Source organism: Aplysia californica, unplaced genomic scaffold, assembly GCF_000002075.1.
Source record: "Aplysia californica isolate F4 #8 unplaced genomic scaffold, AplCal3.0 scaffold00628, whole genome shotgun sequence".
Taxonomy (NCBI): domain Eukaryota; kingdom Metazoa; phylum Mollusca; class Gastropoda; order Aplysiida; family Aplysiidae; genus Aplysia; species Aplysia californica.
The window spans coordinates 47,195-74,014 of NW_004797898.1; the positions used below are offsets into that span (position 1 = coordinate 47,195).

Below are 26,820 nucleotides of genomic sequence, written 5' to 3' on the forward strand. Positions count from 1 at the left end.
ATTTAGCACTTTTTGTTACAATTTCCATTCAACAAATCTCCTTTACAAAATCTTCCAAGTTTTAAGTGATATCTTGTCTAAACTGGACTCCGGTAAATCATGTGGAGCGAACCATACGAGAGCACCCACCAATCACCCACTGAGCTACTCTGTCCCTGACCTTTTTGCACTGCTTAATCTGCAGCACGGCGTAGTTGGTGAAGATCTCTTGAAGGTCTTTGGTCTTCTGTCGCTGGAATCGGTCAATGTCTCGCAACGACTGACCCGTGTACAGCCTGGGGTGGTGTGAGAGAGACAAGAGCTAATTATTGTTTTGTTTTTGAAAGTAAAAAGATACACATCAATGCAATAATAGTCATTTCGAGTAGACAAAAAATAGGAAAATAAGACAGAAATGACAGTAGGAAAAAAAAAGAAAGACCTACCAGAGGCATCCTCCAACCACCTGTTCAGAAAACTTAAAGAATTTGCTCCTTCTTTTCAGAGCAAGTAATTAATATAATAGCCCTGCTAGACAGAAATAATAATTTCCACTCCTTTAGTAGAAATCATAAAAGCCTCACAAGATGCAAAACAGATTATTTCAAGGGCTTCAGTGGAAGAATAAATCCGTAATAGACATACAATAGTACAGTGGAACACGGCTATAGCGGGACTTTTGGTTCCAGAAGAAAAATCCAGCTGTAGGCGAGTTCCCGCTATAGGAATGCAAAGGGGAAATTACCTGAAATTTTCTAAAAATCCACATGATTACCTCCCTTCCATATCAATAAAATTTGTACTTTAGATTAGTCTTCCTTTTATTGTCAACTTTGTCGATTATCTCTGCCTTTAATTCTAGTGAGAAGCATTTCCTTTTGTCTTAGTTGGAAGCCGTCTTTTCCTCTGTCTCATTGCTTGTGCTGTCTATTGTACCAGTAGGCCTATTGTAGATAACTTGTGAAGAGGATGCGTGTGTATGCCTCTGAGCATCAACGACCGCAATTCAATGAATCAGGAATAACATTCTACAAGCTCTCCCCTTTTTTAACTTTTTGGCCTAGCCTAGGCCTAGGGCTATGGCCTATACGCTCTCATACTGAGCCTCTAAGCTACGGCACATCACTTTTCAATTTGGAGTGGCTCACGTAACGCGTCTCTCCGAACCATCTGTCTGCCGCCCGTCCCACCTCACTCATCACTGGACTGGCTAATCATAACGCCGAACCGCAGACTGCCTGTTTGGAGCCCTCCCTTAGCCCCCCAAAACCCTTCCCCCCAGCTAGAGCTTGCTCGATCTCTCCCGCTGTATCCGAGTTTGGGCTTTTCCTTGCTCCGCTAAACCCGAGCACAGGTAATTGAGTTAACAGAAAAAAAACGGGGATCCCGGTAAGGTCCCACTGTAGGGATTGTCCCACTGTAGCAGGAGCCGCTATAGTCATGATCTACTGTATCTGTTACTTTGATTGTTGGAGATGAAAATCTTTCTGCTTTCTTAATTTTAAAAACCTACTGAACATTAGACACTGAGCTCAAAAAGATACTTCAGAACAGGCAACAAAATATTGAACGAAAAGCAATTAGTGTGAACCTGAATTTCCCATGATTTTCCTTTTGCCCAAAGAAACTAATTTGGCTATAAATAGACACAGAAATCAGAAAGAGAAAATGGAAATGAACTGGACACACCTTGAGAAAACCGAAAACAACATTACCCCCAGTCTTAAGATGGATTCCACGTGGAAAGAGAAAGACAGGTAGGTCTAAAAGTATTTGGAATCGGGCCTAAAGGAGATTAAATACATCTGGACAGAGGTGGATTCTATCTAGCTAAGGACAGAAATACATGGAGAGCTCTCCAACACAATGTCATATAAGCACTGAAGATTAGAGGAGATACAAGAAAGTAACAAAATACACAAAAAGAAGGAGGGATCAGGATGGTAGATTTTTGCTAGGATGGAAGGAGCAAACCACACTAGAGCACCCACCAACCACCCGCTATGGACACTTAGTGCTGAGAAAAAAAGCAAGACAAACAGATGGAAACACCAGAGGGAAAGTTAAGAAGAACTTACAGGCCGTACCCTCCAATCACCCACAGGCCACAGGTTAAAAAAACAAACACGTTAAACTTTAGGAAGAGCAAGACAAAGATTGAAACAACAGAGGGAAATAAAAGAAGTAGGAGACCTGCCAACAAAATTGCTTCCATCACTTACATGGGTGACCCCTGACCCACTCCCCACCATACTCACTCGGCCTCTTCCTGAACCCGCTTGAGATCTGTCTCAGCCTGAGCAATCTGCTGGTCAAGCTGCTTCAGTTTGGCCTCTCTCTGCTCAGGAGTGTCTGCCCCAAACAGTTTGGACTTCATGCCGGAGAGTGAGAAGCCCGCCTTGCTCTGGTTCTGAGCCTGACCACAAAAAATATGAATTATTGTTTTTAAAATGTTAACCCATTTTTATTTTTACACAGTTTAGACAACTAGTTTGAATAAAGAGGAGCTTTAGTTTTAGGAAGAGTTTTACAGCACTTGCAATACAATTAAGTCATATAAGTGCTGAAGATTAGAGGTGTTAAAAGAGAGTAACAAACACAAAAACTGAGGAGGGATAAGGACGATGGATGTCTGACAGGAAAGAATGAGCAAACCAGACCACAGCACCCGCCAACCACCCACTAAAGAGAAAGAAGCACATAGACAAGATAAAACGGTTATTTACTTCTGGGAAACAGCAAAAAGCAAAAAGATAGACAAAAACAACAGCGGGGAAGAAAAGAAGAGTGACCTTCCAGCAGCACCCTTCAACCAACCCCTGGGACTACCAGGCTGTCATGGCAAGATCCCAGCAGAAAAACAGAGATCCTCTCGATAAACATAGCCTTCCCCTTGTGGGAAACAAAATCAAACTCACTTTCTCAGTCAGCGCAAAGTCCTGTAGGAGATTTGAGAATCCCACTCTTCAAACTACCCCAATGGTGTCTAGGAGAGCATTAAACTTCAACAACATCAACTGTTTAGAAGGCAGTAGCCTTAACAAGATTTAACTTCTTTAAGTCGCAAAAAAGATGCAACAGAATAATTATGACTGACTCTGATGTCTCTTAAATCTGTTGGGGACACATCTGTTTTTTGTTTAAGCAAAGAGACACATTATGTGGACTATCACAGACTGAGCAGCAAGGTCCAGGACAAGATGGCAGAAGGAGAAGGCTGAGAGAAAGAGAGGAGAGGAACATCTGAGAGTGGACAGACCAGACCTGAAAAGGATGAGGCTATGAACAAGTCCAACAACGGAAAGGAAAGGAGTGAGATTAAGGGAAAGTAATTAGTGACACTGCATCGGTGGACAAGACTATGGGACTGATGAAGATGATGATGATGATGATGATGATGATGATGATGATGATGATGATGATGATGATGATGATGATGATGATGATGTCAGATGGACATAAGGAAGAAAATAAGTAGGATCTTTTACTACCAGTCAGTGACGCCCTCCAACCACACATACAACACCACAAGACCACCTAACCACTGACAATTCCACCAGAAAAACAAATCTCTTTAACCTTATCTAAAATAGATATAAAGACACAAAGACAATTAAACCGTGAGTCATATCTGACTCATGACAATGGGCATTACTCTCAAACCAATCATATACCATATCCACTACACATGCCAAATGAAAGGACACTCACACAAAACAGACAGTACCTTTTTGCTAACAACAAAATGTTCACTACAGATCAAACATGAAGTAAGACAGTGCAAAATATGAAAAGATACCATTGGGAAAAACACATAAGACAATAAAATGCTGCAACATATGACAACAATTTTAAAAAATAAAAAATTTTAGATCAAAGAACAAAAACTTCCATCCAAACATCTATAACGTGAAAGCAAAACAAACCGGTCAAACAAATTACATAAGAGACTATCTAAGTGCACAGACACAAATACACACAAAAAATGAAACTGTCGTTTACATCACATCAAATGAATATTACTATTCAAGTAAAGAGAAGCACATAGACACAATGATGGTCATTTTTTCCACAGACTTGTGACATCAACAGCATTCTTTCATAAGAAGGTGATTTTATCCCTCCATTGATACAATTTAGAACATTTAGGATGCAGGTTTTTACCCTGCCTATAAGAGCCAACCTAGGCTGAGAGGGATACAACTTCCCAGCAGTGAGACCAAGGTGCATGATAAAAATTCTACCATTACAGGAATCAAACTTGGGTCTTCTGTGTGTGATAGCAAAATACCTATCTGATGCACAACAGAAACTGGTTCAAAGACATCGGAGATTGACATCAACTCATCGCAAGTTTAAAGACATCAGTTATAGACAAAAAGGAAGGCTTTTACAAACCTAGCTGACAAGACAGTTCAAGGACATTGCAGTTTTTAAAAAACTGTGTTTCGAAGAATGAGAAGTACATGAACATGACAATGCAAATTTTGTGAGTTGTGTGTGTGTGTGTATGTGTGAGTGTGTGTGTGTGTGTGCGAGGGGGGGGGGGAGCAAAACAGACATACAGAAACAAGAGGGAGAAAGAAAAGAAGTAGGACCGACAAAGGGTGCCTTTCAACCCCCTGGGCAACTAACCCAAAAGTTTATCATTCGTGGATAATAAAACAAAAGTCTTTTATCAATCCAGTTGACAAGGCAGTTGACAAGGCAGTTCAAAGATGCGGCAGCTAAAAACAATAACTAACGTAATTAAAACATAAAATAGCTAGGCTGACTGGTGTATTTCTATATGATCACAAAAACATACACAATGCAAACTTTGGCAGTGGGACGAAAGCTGCTACAAAAAAGAATAAAGCCAAAAAGATCTCTCCCTCCTTCCTTCCCTCCCGCCTCACCTCCCCTCTCTCTCATGTGAATAAAATAATCATGTTCCCCCCCCCCCCCCCCCCACACACACACACTCACATCTCTCTCTCTCTCTCGATAATTACACATAAACACAGGGGAAGATGATCATATGAATAGAGTTTTACAGCCCTATAGACACAGTGCCTAGTCTGACACCAAAGGCTTGAGTGCATAAAGAGAAGTGCATCGACACACTGATGGCCGTTAAGTGCCCAGAAAGAGCAAGCAAGAAAGACAGAAACACTAGAGGGAAAGAAAAGAAGTAGGACTTACCAGTGGTGCCCTCCAACCACCCTCATACCAAAATTTACTATGCAAAGAGTCCATAAACACACATATACCACAGGTGGGTAAATTATTGCTAGTGTGTATTTACATTATAAGTTTGATGCTGTAGTAAACCAAGTTTCCTAACAGCGTCAATGTACATTGAAATTTTTTTTTCCTTTATGAAAATTTTATGTTTGTATCATTAATACCCCAACAAATAAAGAACATGAATGTGGTTAAAAATGTTCACCACTCTAAACTTTCATGCGCAGTTCCAGTCCCATTTTTTTAAGGATTTCCCTACTTTCACAAAACAAGAACTCAAAGGAGGGTTATAATGAAAATGTGGGGTCACCTTTAAAATTTAAAAAAAAGAGGGCATCCACTGATTCTTCTTCTTTGTCAAAGACCATCAGCGATCATGGTTCGCCACTTGACCCTCTTCTCAGATGCTGTCAAAAAACTTCTATCATCCAGGTATGTTATTCTTTGTCCACCCCTGTCTCCATTCTCTTCTGTTTTCCCAGAGAAGGTTATGTGTTCAAGGCCTCTATTTTGGTTCAAGTGCTCCAGGCACTGCATTTATCATTTCTGTTAACAAATACTCAACAGCAAAACATAATACAAAAATCCACACACCGATTTTTTTCAAGTGTCTTAAAAGCAGAACCACGAAACACAAGACGTTACATAGATCATGCACGTGAGGGAGGGGGGTAGGGAGAGGGGGTTTATGACGTGGGTAAACAAGGGGCCAGGAGTTACCTCCTCTGAACTGGGACTCTCGGCCATGGCCTGCTTCTGCATGGCGCAGCAGTAAGGGGAGATAAACAAAACAATTCTGAAAACTTGAACCCTTGAATTTTTAGGAGACTGTGAAGAAGTATATCCACACTAAAACCATTATTTAATACTAAGAAAGAAGAAGAGAGATAGACAGAAACTACAGAGAGAAAGTAAAGAAGTAAGACCTACCAATGACACCTCCAGCCAGTTGCATACTCTGAGTGTTTTACCAGGATAAAATTAAAAAACATGTGTGTGTGTGTGGGTGTGTGTGTGTATGTGTGTGTACGTGTGTACATGTTAGGGAGTGTGAGCTTATGACATGAGTAAATTAAGAAAAAAGAGTAGTGGGAAAATGTTCTAGAATATTAACAAGTCTGATGAGAACATCATCAAAGAGGCGTTTCAAATTTTGACACATTTATGACATTATTATGGTGCTAGAAAAGTATAGACCACCTCCCGACTTACTCCTTGCCCCAACAACTGCATCCAGGTAGAGGAACAGAAACAGATACGTGGGAAACAAAGGACCATTAGCTGAAACTGTCTAACTCACCAGAGCTTCTCTTTGACCTTGTTTGGCAGCCAGATTGTCCTCTGCCTTCTCCAGATCGTACTGGGTACACTCGTACCGACGACACACCGACCTGGACAGAAGAAGACAGTGACATTCTTTCTGTAAAAGTCAACCTTAAATCCCCCCTCACACTCTCTCTCTCTTTCCCTTTTTAACTCCCAGTGGAGCATAGGCCATCAAAAATATTTTTCCAGCAAAGCCTGTCCTCTGCATCCTTTTCTAGCTGTTTCCATGATGTTCCCGCCTTTTCCATTTCCACATGTACCACTCGCCTCCATGTCATCTTTGGTCTTCCTTCTTCTGGTCGACAGGAGGTTTCTCGGATTGGTGGCTTCCTTTCAGCTTTCACCACCCTGCGTCATTCTACATTCCATTTTCTCTCCTCTCTTCGGTGATGAAGGTCCTCCATCTTCCAGAACTGGCGGTTGTGTAGTTTTTGTTGTTGATGTTTTGTAGCTGTTTTTGTTTTACGGTAAAGGGCTGCTAACCCTTTGTCCAACCGACCTTAGTCGCCTTCTACAACATGCGCGGTACGGATACAGTGATCCTATTCTTTGCTCCCCAGTCTCTTCGCCAGGGCCCCGGGAACCACACGGGTGTCCCCCTACAGACACTCATTTGAAACTTATTTGACCTTGTTTGACCCAGTTTGCACTACCTTCACTCTCCATGAGGCCCCTTCGGGTCACCATGACATCATGTGTGAAACACATTTTTAACTTGTTTTAAGGGGGCTCGACATTTTTTCGACATGTTTTTTAATCCATCCTTTTTTTAAAAATACTATTATCAACCGTAGTAACATTGGGTGAAAATATTCCGATTCAACCATGCATTGTTTTGCCAGACCTATTTGTTACCATGGAGACGACAGCCATCTTGAAAAAAAAAATACAAACATTTTTTGGTACATCACCATTCCTATAATTTTCACTCTTTGGTCATTTTTCCGCTTGAAATGTCTTCTAGAGACATAGTTGTACATAGATAGAACCTTTGATTGTCTAATTTATCCTTTTTTGGTAAAGCCATCAAAATGAACCATATATTTTTATAAGAAAATACACCCACCCACTTCTAAATATCAAGATGTTAAAAAAAAAAAGTAAGACATATACAAAAACTGTTAATCCCTCCTTATTTGTAGAAATGGATCAGCTAGCCCAACTCTTGAAAAAGACCTGAAAAATGAAGTTTTGAGAAAAATGACGTTAAAATTTACACTTGTTAGCTGATATGCCACATGCTATGTAAAGTGGTTGGTAGCCAAATAATTCATACCAATGAATGTTCTGAACCTACCTTAACAATTAAAAAGGAGTAGATAACACCCTCCTGTTCCTCTTTTTTATCTTTTTCATAGCAGTTTACTGTTTTCCATAAAACAATCGATATTTCAACCAAATGTACTTTCTATCTATATTTATCATTGAACTAATATTTTTTAAATGAAAATACCCCTAAAGAAACCCAAAAACATAGTTTTTAGTTATTTCCGAAATGTGTTTCCATTTTCCGGAAAAGACCTACACTGTGGCAATTCATGCAGCAGTCGATATCGACCAACCACATCAAATATTTTTTTGCACTCGTGTTCCTATCTGAATGCTTCTGGTCAACACTGTAATCGACTCAGGTGACTGATTCGAATACTGTTGAAAAAATGAAATTGTAATCTTTCCAGTGGTATACAACACGACCATGTTTGGCTTTGATGGTAAGCTCGTTGCTATGGTTCAAACGTTGCTCTTTTGTGAGTTCTTTTCAACATTTCGCCTTACAGACAAAATTTTTGGGATAGGGTGTCTCCTAAAATACTAATAAAAGACACCTTTATGGCATTTTTCAGCATTACGACCAATACCGCTGTAAAGTAGAATGATTCAACTTTCAGAATATGCCAAAACCTCAATTTCGATATTTTACAAGAAAAACAACATAAAACGGGCTGAAATCGAGCCGCGAGCCCCGTTAAGAAAGGGAGTTCAAAACTTACATTCATCTTTTCTCTACATCCCCTTCTGTTCTGGGTCCACCCTGCCGTTTTTTTGTCATTTACGGTTCCAGTACTTCCTCGTTGGAGTTCTCTTCCTTCCATGAAATTCTCAACAATCTCCTAAGAAACCACATTTCTGTTTCTTCTATTTTATTCTTACTGCAAATCACCAAATGAAGCAGGACCAAGAAACAAAAATCACAAACATGCAAACAAAACCACTGCGTCTTCGACATCAACATTCTCAAATCCTCCCCCCTCCATAGCTGCCTTTTCGCTATCATCACATTCACCACCCTTAATGTCATCGTCATCCAGATTATTATCAGCTGTCTCCAATAGCATATATTCCTTGAGCTGGTCTGCATACCACTCTCCCCTCTCCCTACACATACACATCTCCTTCTCCCTCTTTCTCACACAAGCAGACAGACAGACAGACAGACAGACAGACAGACAGACAGACAGACAGACAGACAGACACACACACAAACTCACCTGACAGAGTCTCCAAAAGCGTAATATTCCTTCAGCTGGTCTGCGTACTGCTCCTCCTCCTCCAGCTGAGCATCAATGGATGTAGCAAACCTGAACAAAACAAAACAAAACAGCAAGCTGGGCATCAATAAACAAAACAAAACAAGCTGTGCATCAATAGACAAAACAAAACAAGCTGAGCATCAATAAACAAAACAAAACAAGCTGAGCATCAATAGACAAAACAAAACAAGCTGGGCATCAATAGACAAAACAAAACAAGCTGAGCATCAATAGACAAAACAGCAACCAGCTGAAAATAATTCACTTCGCACTGTGCCCAAATCTTTCTAAAACTCCAATTGTGCAGACTCGTAAATGCATTCATGTATTAAGCACCCCAGCCCCATTAAAACAATTTTAGATCAATTAGGAGGTGGACTGCTTCCACCCTACCTGTTAGGACCAACTCGTGGGCTGAGAGGGGTACAACATCCCAACAGACAAGCAAACACGTATATTTGATTAACGGAGCTCCCCACATGGGAATCCAACTCAAGAAGTTTGCATGCATAGGTTAAGAGTATAACCACTACACCATAGACACCAGCACTCAGTTTGCACTGTATCTGAATGTTTCCTAAACCCTTGCCAGAGCAAGATTGTTGGAACTTTCTATTTATACAGATTTTTAATGATAATAATAATTGCATTCATATAGCGCTCTATCCAATACGAGAATAAGCTCTGAGCGCTTTACATCATTCACATGATCACTGAACATAACACTTCATTCACACAAGATAAAGTATTTCACATCTAAACAAGAAAACTAGTTCAACCCCATAAAGAGGAACTTTCACAACCACACATTAATCATATACGTGCAAGGACAGCAGTAAAAACAAAACATATCAGCACTTACTAACAAACTACAACGAAAAATTACACAGTTTGTACCAGTAAAGCAAGGCTGCTCACCCACCGGTATATGTTTTAGTAATCAATAAATACAAATTTAGTAATCAGGCTTCAGAATTCGTAAAATGGCTTTAGCACTTCTGAAGTCTCATTTCTGAGATCAAAGCGGCCCTGGGCGACTACAAGGACTCAAAGCAGAGATGGTGTTTTTAAGTTAGATCTGCAAGAGACGTCAGACCATCTAGGTTTGGTAGTTTTTCTTCACTTTTACACTGGGAAGGTTGGCAGTGGGTTGGGGTAGCCACAAGTTTGAAAAAACCCGGAATCAAGGGTATTACTATGGTATTTTCATAAAACTGAGTAAAAATGGTAAATATTCCCCCATTCGTAACAATGGGCAGTCGTGGTAAAAAGAAGCACAGTCTCACACAACAGTGACCAGATCTTACACATCCATGTAGTGACTGGCACTCTGCAGGTGCTCCGCTATATCCTTGTCCAGCGCGCTCCACTCATTGAAGACACGTGCGTAGTTGCTGTGTACTTTGTGGATGCCGTACAACTTGTCACACAGGCGCTGTGCGGTAATGAAAACAGCGACTGTTAATGTCTTACGTCCCCATCCATAGAATTTAGATCATTTAGGAGGAGGGCTGTTTTGACTATAGCTGAGAGGGACATCACCTCCTTACAGCCAGAACACCCCCCCCCCCCCCCCCAAACACCACACAGGACTCATGTTGTCTGTGTGCAGCATTGAAGAGTATAAAGTTTACTGTCATGAAGCCCCCTTGAGATTTAAATCAATTTGTGCTTCATTCATGTAAACATTTCTTTTCCCCATGTTTAAGCTATGCGTTATCCAGTGACAAAAATATGGGCTTGGTCAAAGCATCTTCCGGCAAGAGCAAAAAGATTACGAAAATTATAGGGTCTGAAAGTGGATGATAAAATCTATCACATACTTCCAGAATAATTGACTTATAGTACTTGGACAGACGGATGATGAGAAAAGACCATGATAATATGTGAGGCAGTGTCGTGAATTCAGGCGCTCGTCAAAACATTGAAATCAAAGAAACTGGCATTTTTCTGGCCATCTGGCAGTTTTGTTCTTATTTTCCTTTATTGACTCAACACCTTATACGTTCATTTAAAAACATGTTTCTGAGTGGATTTTACTGAAATACAATAATTAAATGCACAAAAAATGTAAATTTTTAGTTTCGAAGGCCTCTCAAGCTATGGAAGTTGGCAAACTTTGGCGGCTATTTTCTCGCTAATTTTAGGTGAAATCAGGTGCTCGTCAAAATAATTAAATCGAAAATATGTGTATTTTTCGTCCAGTTTGACATTTTTTTTCTAATGTTTGTTTTTTGGCTCAACACCTTTATATTTATATAAAAATACATTTCTATGTAAATTTGACAGAAAAAAAGTTGATTTAAGGCACAAAATATGCAATTTTTCAGTTTTAAAGAACTCTCAAGCAATTGAAGTAACCAAACTTTGCCAGCCATTTTCTCGCGACTTATATCAGTGAATTTCGGTGACCCCACCTTCTTCAATTGCAAATATCTTGACTTCTATTCAAGATAGATAGGTATTTTTTTTCCCTTGAAAGCAAGGCAAATGAATAAGCTTTTAGATGATACCATTAACTCCACATGCCCAAGAAATTGACGAGCGCCAGATTCCACTGCGTCGTGACACATTTGAAGAGGAAAAAAAACACATATTGTGACAATTGGAGACAAAAAGCAACACCAATCTAGACTCTACTCACAGCTCTGATCTTCAAAATGTTCCCAATGTTGCTCTGCAGCTCAGTACAGTAGTTCTTCAGCTCCTCAAACCTCCTGGTAAAATACAAAGAAAGAAGGATGAGAGTCTGAGATTGACTACAGCCAAGCACATCAACACAATAAATGTCATTCAGTGCCGGGAAAAAAGCAAGAAAGACATACAGAAATAAAAGAGGGGAAATTAAGAAATTTGACCTACCAACAGGTAAACTCTAACCACCCGCAAGGATGACTGATATAACTAGCAAATTAAGAAGAAAAAGAAGAGCCCCTATTAGCAGGACTGAACATGATGGGAAAAATTCTCCCTCACATCTGAAAGATGTTCCAACATCCCTTAAACAAAAAAAAAAAGAAGAGAAAACAGTGATCAAGGCAAGAAGACATACCTGTCCGACTTCTTCAATCTGAACTGAGCATTTAGGGCCTTTAATCGAGACTCTGCCTGCAAAAAAAGAAGAAGAAAAAATCAGTTTTAAAAAACAACTTCAAATTACGTAAATCTGCAAGAAACAAATATCAAGTGTCCCAGGAAACATACATCACAATGCTAATGTAACAACCTTACTTTTGTCCTTTATTGCATTCCTCTGTTGTAATAAAACAGGGGTATTGCTGTATTGCTATCTTGCACAGGTGCACAAAACAGTCAGTAACGCCTTATCAACGAGAATTTGCTAAACCCACGGGCATCTCATCAGACTAGCACACAGAAAAGTTAAGTAGTGGATGTAGTTCTTCGACAAACAAGAACTACATTGAAGACTCCAATAACACGCAATACATCTGGATCTCATAAGACTACTAGAACTTCCAGTCACTGTGTTACTCAGAAATTAGACGTACTGAGATCATAACTCAAAAAATAAATGGGTCACAAAGGATTGACTCTCTCTAGAAGTATTTTATGGGGTTTACATTTAAAAAATACCTTTTTTGTTGAATTCAATATGGGCATACGTGGAACGAGTTAACAAATATTCAAGTGTTCCTACCTTACTGTAGAAATCAGTCGCGTTGACTGTGTCTCTCCATCCCTGCTCCTGTTTCAAATAAGAAAATCGTCAAAGTCATTCAACAAGAGCAACGCCATTTTTTAAGGTTTTGAGAAAATTAAAGAATAGCAAATCACCTACATCAGATCACTGACTTGTGTTTTCCATTTTAAGAAATAAGAAGGGAATATCGAAACTATATTGTAAGATGCCCCTAGACGTCTTTGTTGGAATAATGGCTTTATCTGGAACCTTCCAGAAATTAACTTCAGCTAGTGTGGAATGATGCTGATGAAATGGGTAAAAAGATAACTGTCGTTGTCCAAGTCTTCCATATGGTACAGTAAAGATGACAATTTGAGTCAAAAGTTAAACTTATGTTTTATCTTGTTTGTGGTAGAATAAATACAGACTCTTGTAACACATCTGAAAAACTAACTGTGAGTGGTAAACCCCTGAAACCCAGCAGATGAATGCTGTGGAGGAAAAAAAGAAGGAGGAGAATGATAAGATGGAGATGGAAGTGGAGGAGGCAAACAAGAACGAGGATGATGAAAAGAAGGAAAATGCAGACAAAGATAAGAATGAGGTGGAGGAAGAGATGGTAGTAAAGAAGGAGGAGGAGGAGGAGGAGGAGGAGGAGGAGGAAGATGATGATGATAATGAGGAGGAGGAGAAGGCAAAAGACAGGCAAAAGGAAGAAGAAAAGAAGCAGTATGCAGAGAGGGCAGAGAAAAGTACAGATAAAAAGCGTCTTAAACTCTGAACGAGTCATGTTTGGAGTTGTGAGAGTCTTTGCTCTACCTGCTGAAGGAAACCCATGAAAATTTTGTCTTGGCAAAGTCTAGGATGTGCTGCACATCGCAGGAGAAAAATCTGAGAAGAAGAAAAAAAAAAAGAACATGAACCATTAAACAGGAGTGGCTTTAAAACTGCAAATTATAGATGTCTTTATTACTGAAAATAAAAGTGAAAATTACCCATTAACAATAACCCACATCAAATTATTAATTTTGTTCTCCATGCGTGACTGACGACAGCAAATACCTAATCGTCTCCCAACTTTTACTGCGTTAACACAAGCACCACAAAATCTGAACATACCAGGACCACTTTATCTGCCAATGAAAAAGCAATGTTAAAAGATACATGCAACAAACAGAAAGATTTTTTCTTAAAGACTTCCCAGTAGAAAGGAAATCTGAACTGCTTCTATTACTTATTATCTCTAAGGTTGCAGTGCTAGGTCATAGAGGTACAGTCGAAATTGTTCTTGATGATCATCCATTCATTGTGGAGTAGAACAGCAATTGTCTTAGAAAGGTGGATGTCTTGGACATTGTCATTGTAATATCAAACAAATTGCAACAGGTGAAGTCTGAACGAAGTCATTTGTACACACAATTGTCTTGGAAAGGTATCTGTTAGAACAAGTTCAAGTCTATTGCTAGAGGAATTTTATCTTCTCTCAGCCTGCAACACAAAAATAAAAGGCCATGAAACTGAAATAAAACTCAATTCACTATCCTTCTAAATAGGATCCACAAGTCTAAGTCTCCTTCTTGTTGTTCATTTATATCCATTCAATAACTCCACCAACCATGAGCATTGTAAATCTGTTCCCCAAAGAAATCTTGCTTATTATTACTTTTTATAATAATATATATATATATCTCCTCCTGAAACGAGAACTACTCTTCATTTCAAAACATTCAAAAGTTAAACTATAACTATTCCTGTGCTTCATTACCTTCCATGAAACTGTTTCTTCTCTTACATTTCATAACTTTCAGACATTCAACTATTATTGATTAACACTTTTATATTTCACCACCTGCAAACTCTAAATACCACTGTCTGTGGTGTTGTAATGGATAAACTTCTTGCCGTTGCACACATCGCAGTAGGAGTGATTTGATATTCTTGTGGTGAAGTGTTTTATGGAGAATCAATTTGCTGGGATGCTGTATCCCATTCAGTCCAGATTGGCCTTGATAGGTTGAAGTAGCCCCCTCCCCCCCCCCCCCCCCCCACCCAACCCCCTTTTCAATTGAGTCAATGGGGGCATAAAACACACTTCCAACATCAGACACTGAACCCATTAATACTCATACATTTTAAAACTTTCCGATTCATTAATTCTTACCACAAAATGTCAAACTTACCTCTAACCCTGCTCGCCTCCTCTCAATAAAGTCTGGGTCAAAACGGTCCATGGATACATTCTGCCATGCATAGGTAGCCTGGCCAGGAGGGAATAGTTGAAGAGAATCAGGTCCAGACATGCTCTAAATATACTTTCACCTGGTATTACTCCTTCATCTTGTTATTATGGAAATGTAACTAAAACTACGAGGGACGTTCAGAAAGTAAGTACCGTTATAAAATAATCATAAAAGAAATAATTTTCCTAATCAAAAGGATTTCTTTTTGAATACCTCATATATATATATGACTACTTCTCCACGTAGTCACCAGAACTGTTCAGGCATTTGTCATAGCGTGGGACAAGCTCCTGAATGCCCTCATCGTAGAAAGCTGCCGCCTGCGATGTCAGCCAATGTCCAGTCTCTCCTGTGAGATCAGCGTCTGAGTCGAAGTCATGTGTACAGTGTTTCGGGACGGGCAAGGAGTTCTTTTAGTAGAATTTTGGGGAAATGGGATGACAATTAACTCTGATGTGTACTGCAACACACTTAAAAAACAGCGTAGAGCAATTCAAAACAAATGACGCGGAATGCTTAGCGACAGCGTAGTTCTGCTTCACGACAACGCAACTCCTCACAAGTTTGCACAGACCCAAAACAATATCGCCTCCTTGAAGCACCCATCGTACAGCCCACACCTGGCTCGGAGTGACTATCATGTGTTCCTGCATTCGAAAAAGTTTTTGGCCGGGCAAAACTTCGACTCAGACGGTGATCTCACAGGAGAGACTGGACTTTGGCTGACATCGCAGGCAGCAGCTTTCTACGATGTGGACATTCAGAAGCTTGTCCCACGATACGACAAATGCCTTAACAGTTCTGGTGACAACGTGGAGAAGTAGTCCTATATATGAGATATTCAAAAATAAATCGTTTTGATTGAGAAAATTATTTGTTTTATAATTATTTTATAACGGTACTTACTTTCTGGACATCCCTTATATTACAATACATAAAAATAAATCATTTCAAAAGGCAGTTTCTATAGATAAAACATAAAGCATGTTGGAAAAATCAAATGCACTGTTAAAGATGATCATCTTACAGCCATTTACTCCCTGACCTCTAACAGGAAAATGAAAAGAAGAAAAAGAAAAGCAGTCTCTTTTGCCAAAATCAATCTGCTTTGTCTCTCGAAAGGGCTCTGAACTAAGACGAAATATTCCAGAAAGGTCTAGAGGGAGTCATTCAGCCCCTCTGGAAGGATGGGAGAGGACAGGAGGAGGTAGCAAGACCTTATAAAAAATCATCTGAAACATCAGGGGTTACACAACATACAAGACTAAAACAGCAATCTTTTTAATCCATAAGTCACACTGCGTATCAATGAACTAATGCATAGTCCTATCGCGATACTTACAGAAATGCCTTAAAAAGAAAAGTTGAAATATTGGGACTGAATCCACACAACAAGCAACCTCTTCTGTATACCCACTAGACTCTGAGACTATTCTACCTTCTTCAGATTTGGACAGTTTGGGGGAATTTAGATTTGAAAATAGAGACAATTTGTTTTTTATATATAGATCTAGATCCCTAAAAAAAACACTTGATCATGGCCAAAAATGAATTACCCATATGGCAGAGCACATTTCCAATAAGTAGCATAGCTGCCCACCCCTCTCTGTGGCTATCAGGGTCAGCCTTGCTCAAAATCAGGGACATTGACTAATTATCAGGGACACCTTGTATTTGTCAAGAAAAACTTGCTGCCTTTTCGGTTTCTTTGCTTTACTTGGTCTAGAGTCGGACTTAGAACTCTTCACCGAACGTTTTGACGCCATCTTTTCAAACGAATGAAGAAGCCGAGCGCCGCGCATGCGTATCAGCTGACTTTGTCGAAACTGCATACCTGCCAACTCTCCGGAATTTTTTGGGAATCTCCCGAATTTTCGTCATTTTCCCGAACAACAGAAGGCTAATTTTTCTGTTTTAGAAGTATGCTTGCCAAGTTTTTATTTTCCGGGACCGTCGGTAAAAATCCGTATTTCCGGGACAACAACGATTTTTCAAGAAAATCCGTACAAAATATGGATGGCCCGGGACAGTGGGCAGCTATGAAGTAGCATTTGGTCTAAAAAAGCCAATAAGTTGGATGAGTGACAAGAAAAAACGTAAAATTTTAAGTGGGTTGGATAATGCGTAGACATCATCGCAAAAAAAGTGAAGGGGCAGATCAACATTTCTAAACAGACCTCATTTGACCTGACCCACAAGTCACCAACATCGAAGACTAGACTAAAAATAAAAACAAACCTTTTTCTCAGGCAGTGGTGGTACAATCACAGCTGGGAAGGTCACATCAAGGTAATTACGCAGCAATTCAAACTCGCTATAGCGACGCCAAACGGAGGTGGCACCCTCGCCATATCCCTGCATATTCTCGTCAGTCACCCTGAGAAGACAATTATTATTTTTTCTTAAACCGAGACAAACCCAGTCGCCAATAAAACTTCCATCCCCTTAACATCAAATGTGTCACAACGCTGTGGAATCAGGCCCTCGTCAGTTTCGGAGCATGTCAAGTTATTCGTATCATCTTGAAGCTTGTTCATTTGTCTTGCCTTCAATGAGAAAAATACCCATTCATCTTGAATAGAAGTTAAGATATCCGCATTAGAAGGAGGAGCAGATCGCCTTGTTTCAGAGGTTCAATTAGCGAGAAAATGGCCGCCAAAGTTCGGTTATTTCCAATGCTTGAGAGAGCCCCTGGTAACTGAAAACTCACATTTTTTGTGCCTTTAACAAAAAAAATTTATGTAAAATCCATAAAGAAATGTGTTCTTCAATGAACATAAAGATGTTTGGCTAAAAAAAAATTTGATAAAAATAGCCAAACTGGCCTGAAAATGCCAGTTTCTTCAATTTCATTATTTTGACGAGAGCCAGATTTCACCACGCTGCCTCACAAATTGTTATGAAAAAGAAATGACCATATCGCACACAAAAAGAGAGCTACAAATAGTTTCCTCGGAAAGTGCACAAAGTCTGTAACATTCCATATTTTCACCATTTCTGGAAATTTTTCGGAAATGAAGCAGTCCTAAGTTGACCATAGGAAAAAAAAATCATGGCCCAAAGCCTCTAAATCAGAATCAGTTGCAGATGTAGACATACTAAACACTGGCAGAGTATAGTACCCATTATCAAAATGAGACTGCAAAATATCAATACTATCTGCAATGGAACAATGCACTTTTTTGAACAATGAAATGGCTAATTTAATGTTACCTTGTTTCTATCAGGTATACAACAAACGTGTCTTGCATCTTCATAGATGCAATGGTCTTCTTCTCTGGTTCGGTCACTGTTATCTCCATCCATTGTAATAGATGAGTCTGAAAAACAAAGCAAAATATTGATCTTAAGACATCTTACATAGAATTTTTTTGTGAGATGGCAGTCGTGGGAGAAAAAGGAATTTGGGTGTCTTCAAGCCTCTAAGTAAGAATAAAATTCTGAGGATCAGAATTTGGATTAAATTTAAGGTGAATCTAATACTAAACTTGAGATCACGGCATGCAGTTCAGTATTTTATGACATCACCCCCTACCCCCCCCCAAAAAAAAATAGATGTTGAAAGTACAATGTTCCCATATTTGCTGTGCATCTTATATATTTTGAATGCTTTTCAACGAGTAGGCCCTGTGCTAACAACAACAACAAAAAACCAAGATGTGACATAATCTTTTAGAACACGATTTTGAAATATACTGAGAATAGATCATGCCTGTAACCTACCAACAGCCTAATACAACCCACAGAAGACTGCAAATAAATCCCAAATACAAAATAACAGTTGTAAACAGTGACTTTTGTGGCTTTGTAAGTTTTGAGATCCTTGAGATTACGATGAGACTTAGTTAGGGTGGGCAAAGCAATGTAGCCCTACGTTAAGGTCAGGCATTAATCAGCTAATAACAAAATAAAGCTTTTTAGTTCCCTTATTTAAAAAACGTCTAAGACGGAATTTCTTTTTTTCCTGGCTTCCTTGCGATTTCGTCTTACACAGGTTCGACTGTATTATAATTTCTGACTCCTGGAAAGGAAATTCTTCAATTTCAAGCATAGGATATGAACATGAGACAGTGAACCATAGTGAGCACTTTAACTGATTCCATCCATGATTTTTTCAGGCTCTGGACAGAATTATTTTTCCTTGTTCAGTTTTAGACCTGGGGTGCATCTATTTAATGCATTACTGTGAAGCTGTAAGTCACTCTGATATGTATTGTCATATACCAAAAATAAAAGCGAACGTAGATCTTGAGCGTATTCAAGTGGGAATTGAAAATCGATACTACGCCGATTTTAGTTGAAATAACGTGCGTGAGTCAACTACTAGATTCGGTATAGATGCTTTAGAAAATTGCGTTCCAAGTTCCTGCCGATAAAAAGTCTAATTGGTGCTTCCAAGCAAAAGAGATTGCAGAACTTTTTATACTTTTTTTTCTAAGAATCGGACGCAACAGATGCAACGACAAAAAAATCAGGATACTGGCGATCGAAACGGAATGTTTGAGATTTGGGGAAAAAAATCGGGATATCCCGATCCCGATGAAATCGGGATGAGTGGCATGTCTGGGGACTGTTCTACAAAATGCAAAAGCTTGGGAAAGCAGGAAGGATGTACAGCTGGATCAAAAACTTTCTGTCTAGCAGAACTATCCAGACATCATGTGACAGCAAGATTTCTTCACAGAGGACACTCGAGGAAGGCCTCCCACAGCTGTACCCTCTTCCTGTTGTTGTTCATGAACGACTTGCCAGATGTCATCTCCTGCCAGAAAGAACTCTACGCTGATGACTTGCTCATCTAGAGCAAAGGAAGTGATATGAGAACACTGAACAAAGCCATCAACACAGACCTGACTACTACCTCGTCCTACTGCCAGCTATGGAAGATGGAGATCAACACAGACAGGACTGTTTTTGGACTCTTCAACCTCAAAAACAAGGTTACAGCAGGTCAGGTAAACCTGAAGATCAATGGAACCAACATCAAACATGAGGACTATTCCAAGTATCTTGTGTACAACTGGACCGAAAGCTGTCTCTCAAAGAGCACTTAGGCGAGCTGACCAAGAAATCCACCTCCAGACTAAACCTTCTGAAACACCTTTCATCACTCAACTGGGGAGCTGACAAAGCAACCCTCCAACAATTTTGTATAGGATGTCAGATCTGTGATTGACTACTTGCTACCACTACAATCCATAGCCAACCAAAGCTCTTTGGCACAGCTTGACAGAGTACAGAACCAAGCACTCAGATTTGTTTCTGATGCGATGAAGACCACGCCTACAAGCGCCTCCGAAATCCACACCAACATAGAACCACTGGACCTCAGAAGAGTGGTATTCTGGAAACCTACAAAAGATTTGTGCTACTAAAAGACACGAACAAAACAGAAAAATGACAGATGAGTGGGAACCAAGAACACGCATCCAGAAGACCTCCTTCAAGCAAGAAGCAACAAAACTACTTGAAGAGTTTGAATAACCCGAGAACAGAGAACCAATCACCAACATCTGATGTTACATCAGCAGCGAACCTCCTTATTGGCAGGCACTAGCAATCACAATAAGGACGAGACTTCTAGACCCTTCTTGAGACAAGACCACACCAGAAGAAATCCTCAGAACTAGTGCCCTGGAGACAGTAGACTTGTATGCTGAAACTCCAATTCATACATACACAGATGGGTCAGCAAAAGACGCTATACAGAATGCTGGATACGGACCCATCATCAAATATCAAAACAACCTTGGAGAGAAGAAGCAGACCCAACTATTTGGCCAAAGTGGAACATACAGCTCCAACTATGACGCAGAGAGAGTTGCCATAGTAAAGACCCTGGAGCAGATCACCCAAGACTTTTTTTAAGGCGCAGCAGGGCTGCCTACCTCAAAATTCCCATTTCAGGTAGATTCAGGGTCATTTTCATGTAGATTGGCCCAAAATCAGGTAGTACAAAGACAAAGAAAGAAAAAAAGATGATTGTTGCCCCATCGAACGCGCTTGCTTTCCGTGATATTGGCTAATTATATTTTGAAAACTTGTTTGTGCATGCACATGTGTGTGTGTGTGTGTGTGTGTGTGTGTGTGTGTGTGTGTGTGTGTGTGTGTGTGTGTGTGTGTGTGTGTGTGTGTGCATGTTGCCATGCTCTCGTATATGCCCATATGTGCGTGGGGAAGGAAGGGGGTGTATGGGTGTGCACAAGTTACGATGAACAGTGTGTATGAAATGGGGCGAGGTTGTTTTTTGGTTTTTTAAAATCATTTTATGGACTATCGTTCAAGGCACCTATCATTCAGTATTGAATCTGTTATTGAGTGCAGGGTGATTGCCAAACTGACTTCAAAACCCCTAGCCCATACCAATAGAAACTAAATTAAAACATAATTTTCCCGACACTAGCATAGGACACAGATAAGTCCTTCGTGACTTAGGTATGACACACAATTAATTTTAACTAGTTTTACCCTAAAAATACAAAATGAATCCTGATCTGGGCCTGAGGACAGGCAAGAAGAACATCAACTGCCAAAACCATGTTTGGTTTCAGCAATCACGGATTTTAAAAAGCATGCAAAACAAAACTCATTTATAAAAGCTTTATAGTTAGGCTCACGCCAGAGCAAAAAGTGAAAATAAAAGAGAGTGTGTACCGATAGAGCCGGAGCTGGAAGGACTGTGAGAGTGTGGGATGTAGTGAGGCTGAAAACGTGGCAATCAGTGAACCACTGCATCATGGACTAAGTATTGATTTTTTTCAAACTGCTAAATCACAGTACCAGTACAGTCAAACCTGTGTAAGACGGCCACCCATTGTCAAGGAGAAAAGTGGCCGTATAAGACAGGTGGCCGTCTTAGGCAGGACTGATCAAGATGAAGAAAACAAACCATTCCCATCTGAGGTCCCAATCGAAAGTAGCAGCATTGTTGTTTTTGTTGTTGTTGTTGTTGTTGTAATTGGTTTGCATTTTGTTTGTAATTTGTATTTTGTTGCTCATTTTGCGCAAGGGTGACAATAAAACGAAATGTATCAGATGGAGTGCCATGTTAAAACAAACATATGGGTCGCCACCACTCGGAGAAAGAGCGGCGCTTCTGTCACAAGTTCATGTTGACGTCCTTTGTTACTTTGTTACAGACTGGGTAAACAGTGACCACTCATCTCACTTACGATTTGTGAGTTCTGGGCAGGGCTTATGGTTTATGAGGGATCACACGCTTACCTCACCAGCAGCTGAGAATTGGTACCTATTGGTCAACAGTGGGAGGGGCCTACGCAACATGATCGGTTGGAGGGACTACCTAACAACAACGACAGGTGATTGGATTATGACGGCTCGCCCACAACGCCAGGGGACAATGCACAATTTATGACAAAACGGAATGGAGTCACTAAGGTGGCCGTCTAAGACAGGTGTTATTGCTTAGTGTGATAGGGGTTGTGTGTTAAAATAAGGTGGCCGCGACCGCGTTGGACAGGTGCCCGTTTTACACAGTTAAATTATATAGAAAAAACGCAAGGGGGGGCAATGGAAAGTGGCCGTTTATACAGGTGGCCCTCTTATAGAGGTGGCCGTCAGGGCAGGTTTGACAGTATTTAATCAGCAACAAGCCATCATGATGCATAGGCATCCAACATAGAGCTTTCTGAGGGTTGAAAATGGCATTTCCTTATTGCCACTATTCAATTTGTCACCACTGACAAATCCGACAGATCCGGGAACACCAACCTTGAAGATACAATCATCAAGCTTGTGCTCTAATGTTCCCTCATTTACACACTCGATTGTCGAATGTCAAAACCACTTCTTCTATGTATCGTTTTTATTTTAGCATCAGTTTCTAGCACCGCGGCCTTTTCCTGCTGCCGTAGACTTTATCGCATCAAACACTTCCCCTCAATTCCGACGCCCTGCAACACTCCTACTTTGAATGAACTTTGATTAGGCTTTTCCCAACAACCACCGAATGTTCCCTTGCTCATGCCGTACTCACGAACTCTCACAGGTTCATTGACCGGTCACGATGACGGGCCCGACAATCTAGAAATTGGAGGACCCGTGCTTTCTTTTTCTCCCTTTTTTTGGGAAGGGGTCATTATAGCAACATCAGTGAGAATATCGATTTAATGTTTATGGCTACACTGTGTTTTTTACACACAAATTGGAGGTTACAAATTTTTATTAACTGTAAATCTAACGTCAACAAACTATCATCGGACAATTCTGAGCGGTAGCGAAAGCGAAAGCAGATTTTGATTTTTCCAATGGAGTCTCAGTATTACACCTACACTTCCGCCTGCCGCCAAAGCCTCTCACTCGCGCGAAACGTACTCTCGTCTGGGGAAAGCCGAACGTAATATCACAAACGCGACCAATAAAATATGAACTCAGAAGGCTTTTCAGATTTGATTTCGAGGACTTAGTGCATTTTGCGATTTTTTTTTAAGATTCCCGGGTAATAAATTCCCGCAGTCCCCCTGCGTAGAATCCTTATTTGGTACTGACCAATTCTCTAGACCAAGACAGATTTTAGAACGCTTCGCTTCGATACCAATTTTCCTTCTATAGTCACAATTCTGTTTTCTGGATAAATGAATTAAATGCACAGATTTTCCAGCCGCAGCAAAAAACTGAAGATAGACAGAAAGAAAGAATGAATGAAAAGAAGGAGGAAGATTATCTATCGTGAGTAGACAGATTTCAGCCGATATGCACATGAAAAACTATTGCCGACCGAACAGCACAGATAGACAATGGTCGAGTGTATGAAATGCACAATCTGGCAGTTTCTAAAACAACTTATTGCCGAGAGTTGCAGTAAATATCTGACAAGTTACGGAAGCAAGTGCTGATCTCTCTCTCTCTCTCTCTTTTAACGCATGGAGGTGATATGATGATGCGGCAAGTACGGAACTTTCCGAAAGTACGGATTTCCGTAAAAACAAAGAAGAATGGAAGCACTGCCGAATTTTTTTTTTTCTTTTTATTCTCTCGGCACCCATCGCAAATCCGGTAGTTTTGACACCTTATCGGTATGTCGGTAGAACAAGCCCAATATCGGTATCTACCGGAAAAATCGGTAGATTTAGGCAGCCCTGGCGCAGTAACACCAGGAGATTGTGTTGTCTTCTCTGACTCAATGTCAGTACTCCAAGCCATCGAGGAAGGAGAATACTACAGAGGTGATGGGAACATTCTCAGCCTTGTAAAACAGATGGGCTCTTCCTATGGCATCCGGGTCACACTGCAGTGGGTGCCTGGCCATTCTGGAGTCAGGGAATGAGACTGTAGACCAGCTATCAAAGACTGGAGCAAGCCTGCCCCAGACAGACACAGTCGCCTCTTTACAGACCTGCAGAGGGATCATCTAAGCCAAAAGCAGAGACGAGTGGCTTAACAGATGGGCCAATGCAGAAACAGGAAGATCTCTCTTCGGGTACATGGACAAACCCAACCCCAAAGACCCATCGAATCTTTTATGTAGAGCTGATCAGACTTTGATCTTCAGAGCGCGCACAGGACACTTACACACCAACAAGCACATAAACAGAATTAACCCCATGTGGGAACCCCATTCAGACACTGTGACTACCACGAGGAGACCGTTGAACATCTTCTCCTTCACTGTCCAAACCTGGCAGTTCTTTGAAGCAGGCTCCTACACACACCTACAGACTTACAAAGCCTGCTCTACTCTGGCGTTGACCAGATGACAAGGACATGTGGCTACTTGAGGGAGGCTTTGCGCTGCTAAGAGCGAAATGCTCGCAGCTAAAGGGATTTGAAAACAACAACAGCAACATGGTCATGGTCGAATTCCTTGTCTGCTTCAAATGTGGTACACCTAGTGATTGTGCATGCCCATATTTGAGTTTGAGTCTGAATTCGGAATCGAGTCCGAATAGCTGCGGCCCAGAAGCCTTTTCCAAGAGACGTACCGGTAAAGTGATATGATGCGGTGTTCCGATGATGCTGCTGTTTATCTCTTCTGCGCCACTGTTTATCGGGCCCAGGGGGGGGGGGGGGGGGGTAATCTACGGGCGTCTTAACGGCACTTTTCGCGTGCTTTATTGTTTTTGCGTTTACCGTTTTTTTAACAATGACAATGAAAAATAAAATTTTTTACCCAAATTGCTTTAAAAAAGGCTTAAATTAAAATTGAGTTAAATTCTAAGAACTGTGGTTTTTTAATTTTAAAAATCCCTTGAATAAATAAAAGAGTTATTGGGATTTTGGTTTGCAAAATTTTGGGGGACTTTAATATTCACCAAAAAGTGGGACATGTCATGATGTATTTTGAGGAAAAACTTTTCAAGTCAGTAATGAATTGGAGTATATGAACGAGACTTGGAATCTTCATGTGGTTTTCAGTGCAGAATCTAGTTCTGCTATCACTTTTTCGATGTCTGTAAAATTACTTTGGATCTTAAAGATTAATATTTGCGTGAAATTTGTTGAATTGCATGACATCGTTTTTACTGTGACGTGATCACCCCTTCTAAAACTCAGTAAAGCAGTATCGGGAAAACCCGCAATGAAGTCATCGGTGACCTATTTAGTTGCCAATCACATGCCGCCTAGCATTCACGCATCTCTTGCACGCCGGCAAGTCACGTTTTGAATCCGTGATCTAGTTTCCAGCTCTAGTGTTTTATCAATGGTAATTTTAAATTGGAGTAGATCTAGTACGTAAAATGTACTGCATGCAGAGATCTGAAATTTTACAGCAATAAGGAAGACAAGTGGGGCGCCTGTGTGGTCGGCGATCAATCCACAGCTCCGCTTAGTTTTCGAACCACAGCGGAAAATCGCACAAACACGGCAATTTTTCCGGTTCTAGAAATCGTTCAGGATTGTACGCTCCCATGTCGCTAGTTTAACCTTTCCTCTGATTGGTTGCCAAGTTTCATTTATTTTCATCTACGAGTTTTCCGGTAACTATCCTTAGAAGAGAGTCACCTCTGATCCCAAGCGGCCCAAAAATTACCCCTTCCGCGGAGCCTGATTTCGAGCCCAAGGCACAGTGGGCGATTGGCATTGCTACACTTTTCAATTTTAGCATCAGAGTTATTTTACTACAGTTCTGAGTTTCATTTCAACGATCTAAGCGATCTTCAATCACCAGAGCATGGCTGACGTGCTACAGTTAGCCGCAAGAGAGAAATTTTATCAAGCGAAACACATCAATATGGATAAATAATGGGTCAAGCCTCTGACCCAACATGTCTCTCAATGTGGTATCTCCAAAGATAGTAGAGAATCTTTGGTATTACATCTTCCGCGATCTTCTTAAAATAGTCTTTGGGTATCCCAGGATGTGATGACATCAACTTACTAAAATAAGCAGCCAATCACATCAGGCAGGTGCATCGTTCTACGTTTAGCCCCATGTCTATTATAAAATTAAAGTAGCCGGCCCAACCCGCGACCACTTGTCGTATTTTGCTTCTCAGCCGTCTCTGTCCGCAAAATAGGTCAGGCAATCCATGTTCAGGGCCGCTTCAGTGTGTCAACTTCCGGTCTATACCGTGATATCGTCTCTCATTCCAAAACGTCATTCGTAGATTTTGCATTTTATCCTTTTAATGTTCTGCCCTTGGCGCGACCGCATGCCGTCAGCGCGACCGCATACGGAACAGGGCGCGACCATGCGCTCGCAGGCATAACAGGCTCTAGAAAGTTGTTAATTAACTCACTTCAGACGGGTCACACAACAGTTGCGTGACCCCCGCCATGACGCTCGCGTCGGGTCTCACAAGCCCTGCGTGACCAACTTTGGAATTTTTTTTTAGCTCTACAAATCACGCACGGATCGCGAGACCCGCCTCGTACCCTTGTTTGGCCAAGCCTGAGCTACTTAGACTTCGTTTCG

At 40.6% G+C, this 26,820-nt stretch overlaps 1 protein-coding gene across 2 annotated transcripts in view; it reads right to left on the bottom strand.

Annotated features, from left to right (window-relative positions):
• The window catches only part of LOC101855137 (sorting nexin-4), a 38,796-nt gene that overhangs the window by 1,775 nt on the left and 10,201 nt on the right, over nt 1-26,820 (bottom strand). The window contains exons 2-14 of one of the 2 annotated variants that reach the window (XM_013087712.2): nt 18,159-18,265; nt 17,184-17,322; nt 14,886-14,963; nt 13,525-13,596; nt 12,721-12,768; nt 12,115-12,170; nt 11,707-11,779; nt 10,370-10,497; nt 9,021-9,110; nt 6,506-6,596; nt 5,926-5,961; nt 2,238-2,395; nt 161-275 (exon numbers count right to left, since the gene is read on the bottom strand). In XM_013087712.2, coding sequence (XP_012943166.1) covers nt 161-275; nt 2,238-2,395; nt 5,926-5,961; nt 6,506-6,596; nt 9,021-9,110; nt 10,370-10,497; nt 11,707-11,779; nt 12,115-12,170; nt 12,721-12,768; nt 13,525-13,596; nt 14,886-14,963; nt 17,184-17,322; nt 18,159-18,265 — 1,191 coding nt within the window. The remainder of the gene's footprint in view (nt 1-160; nt 276-2,237; nt 2,396-5,925; nt 5,962-6,505; nt 6,597-9,020; nt 9,111-10,369; nt 10,498-11,706; nt 11,780-12,114; nt 12,171-12,720; nt 12,769-13,524; nt 13,597-14,885; nt 14,964-17,183; nt 17,323-18,158; nt 18,266-26,820) is intronic. The other variant, XM_035972258.1, reaches the window with a different exon arrangement.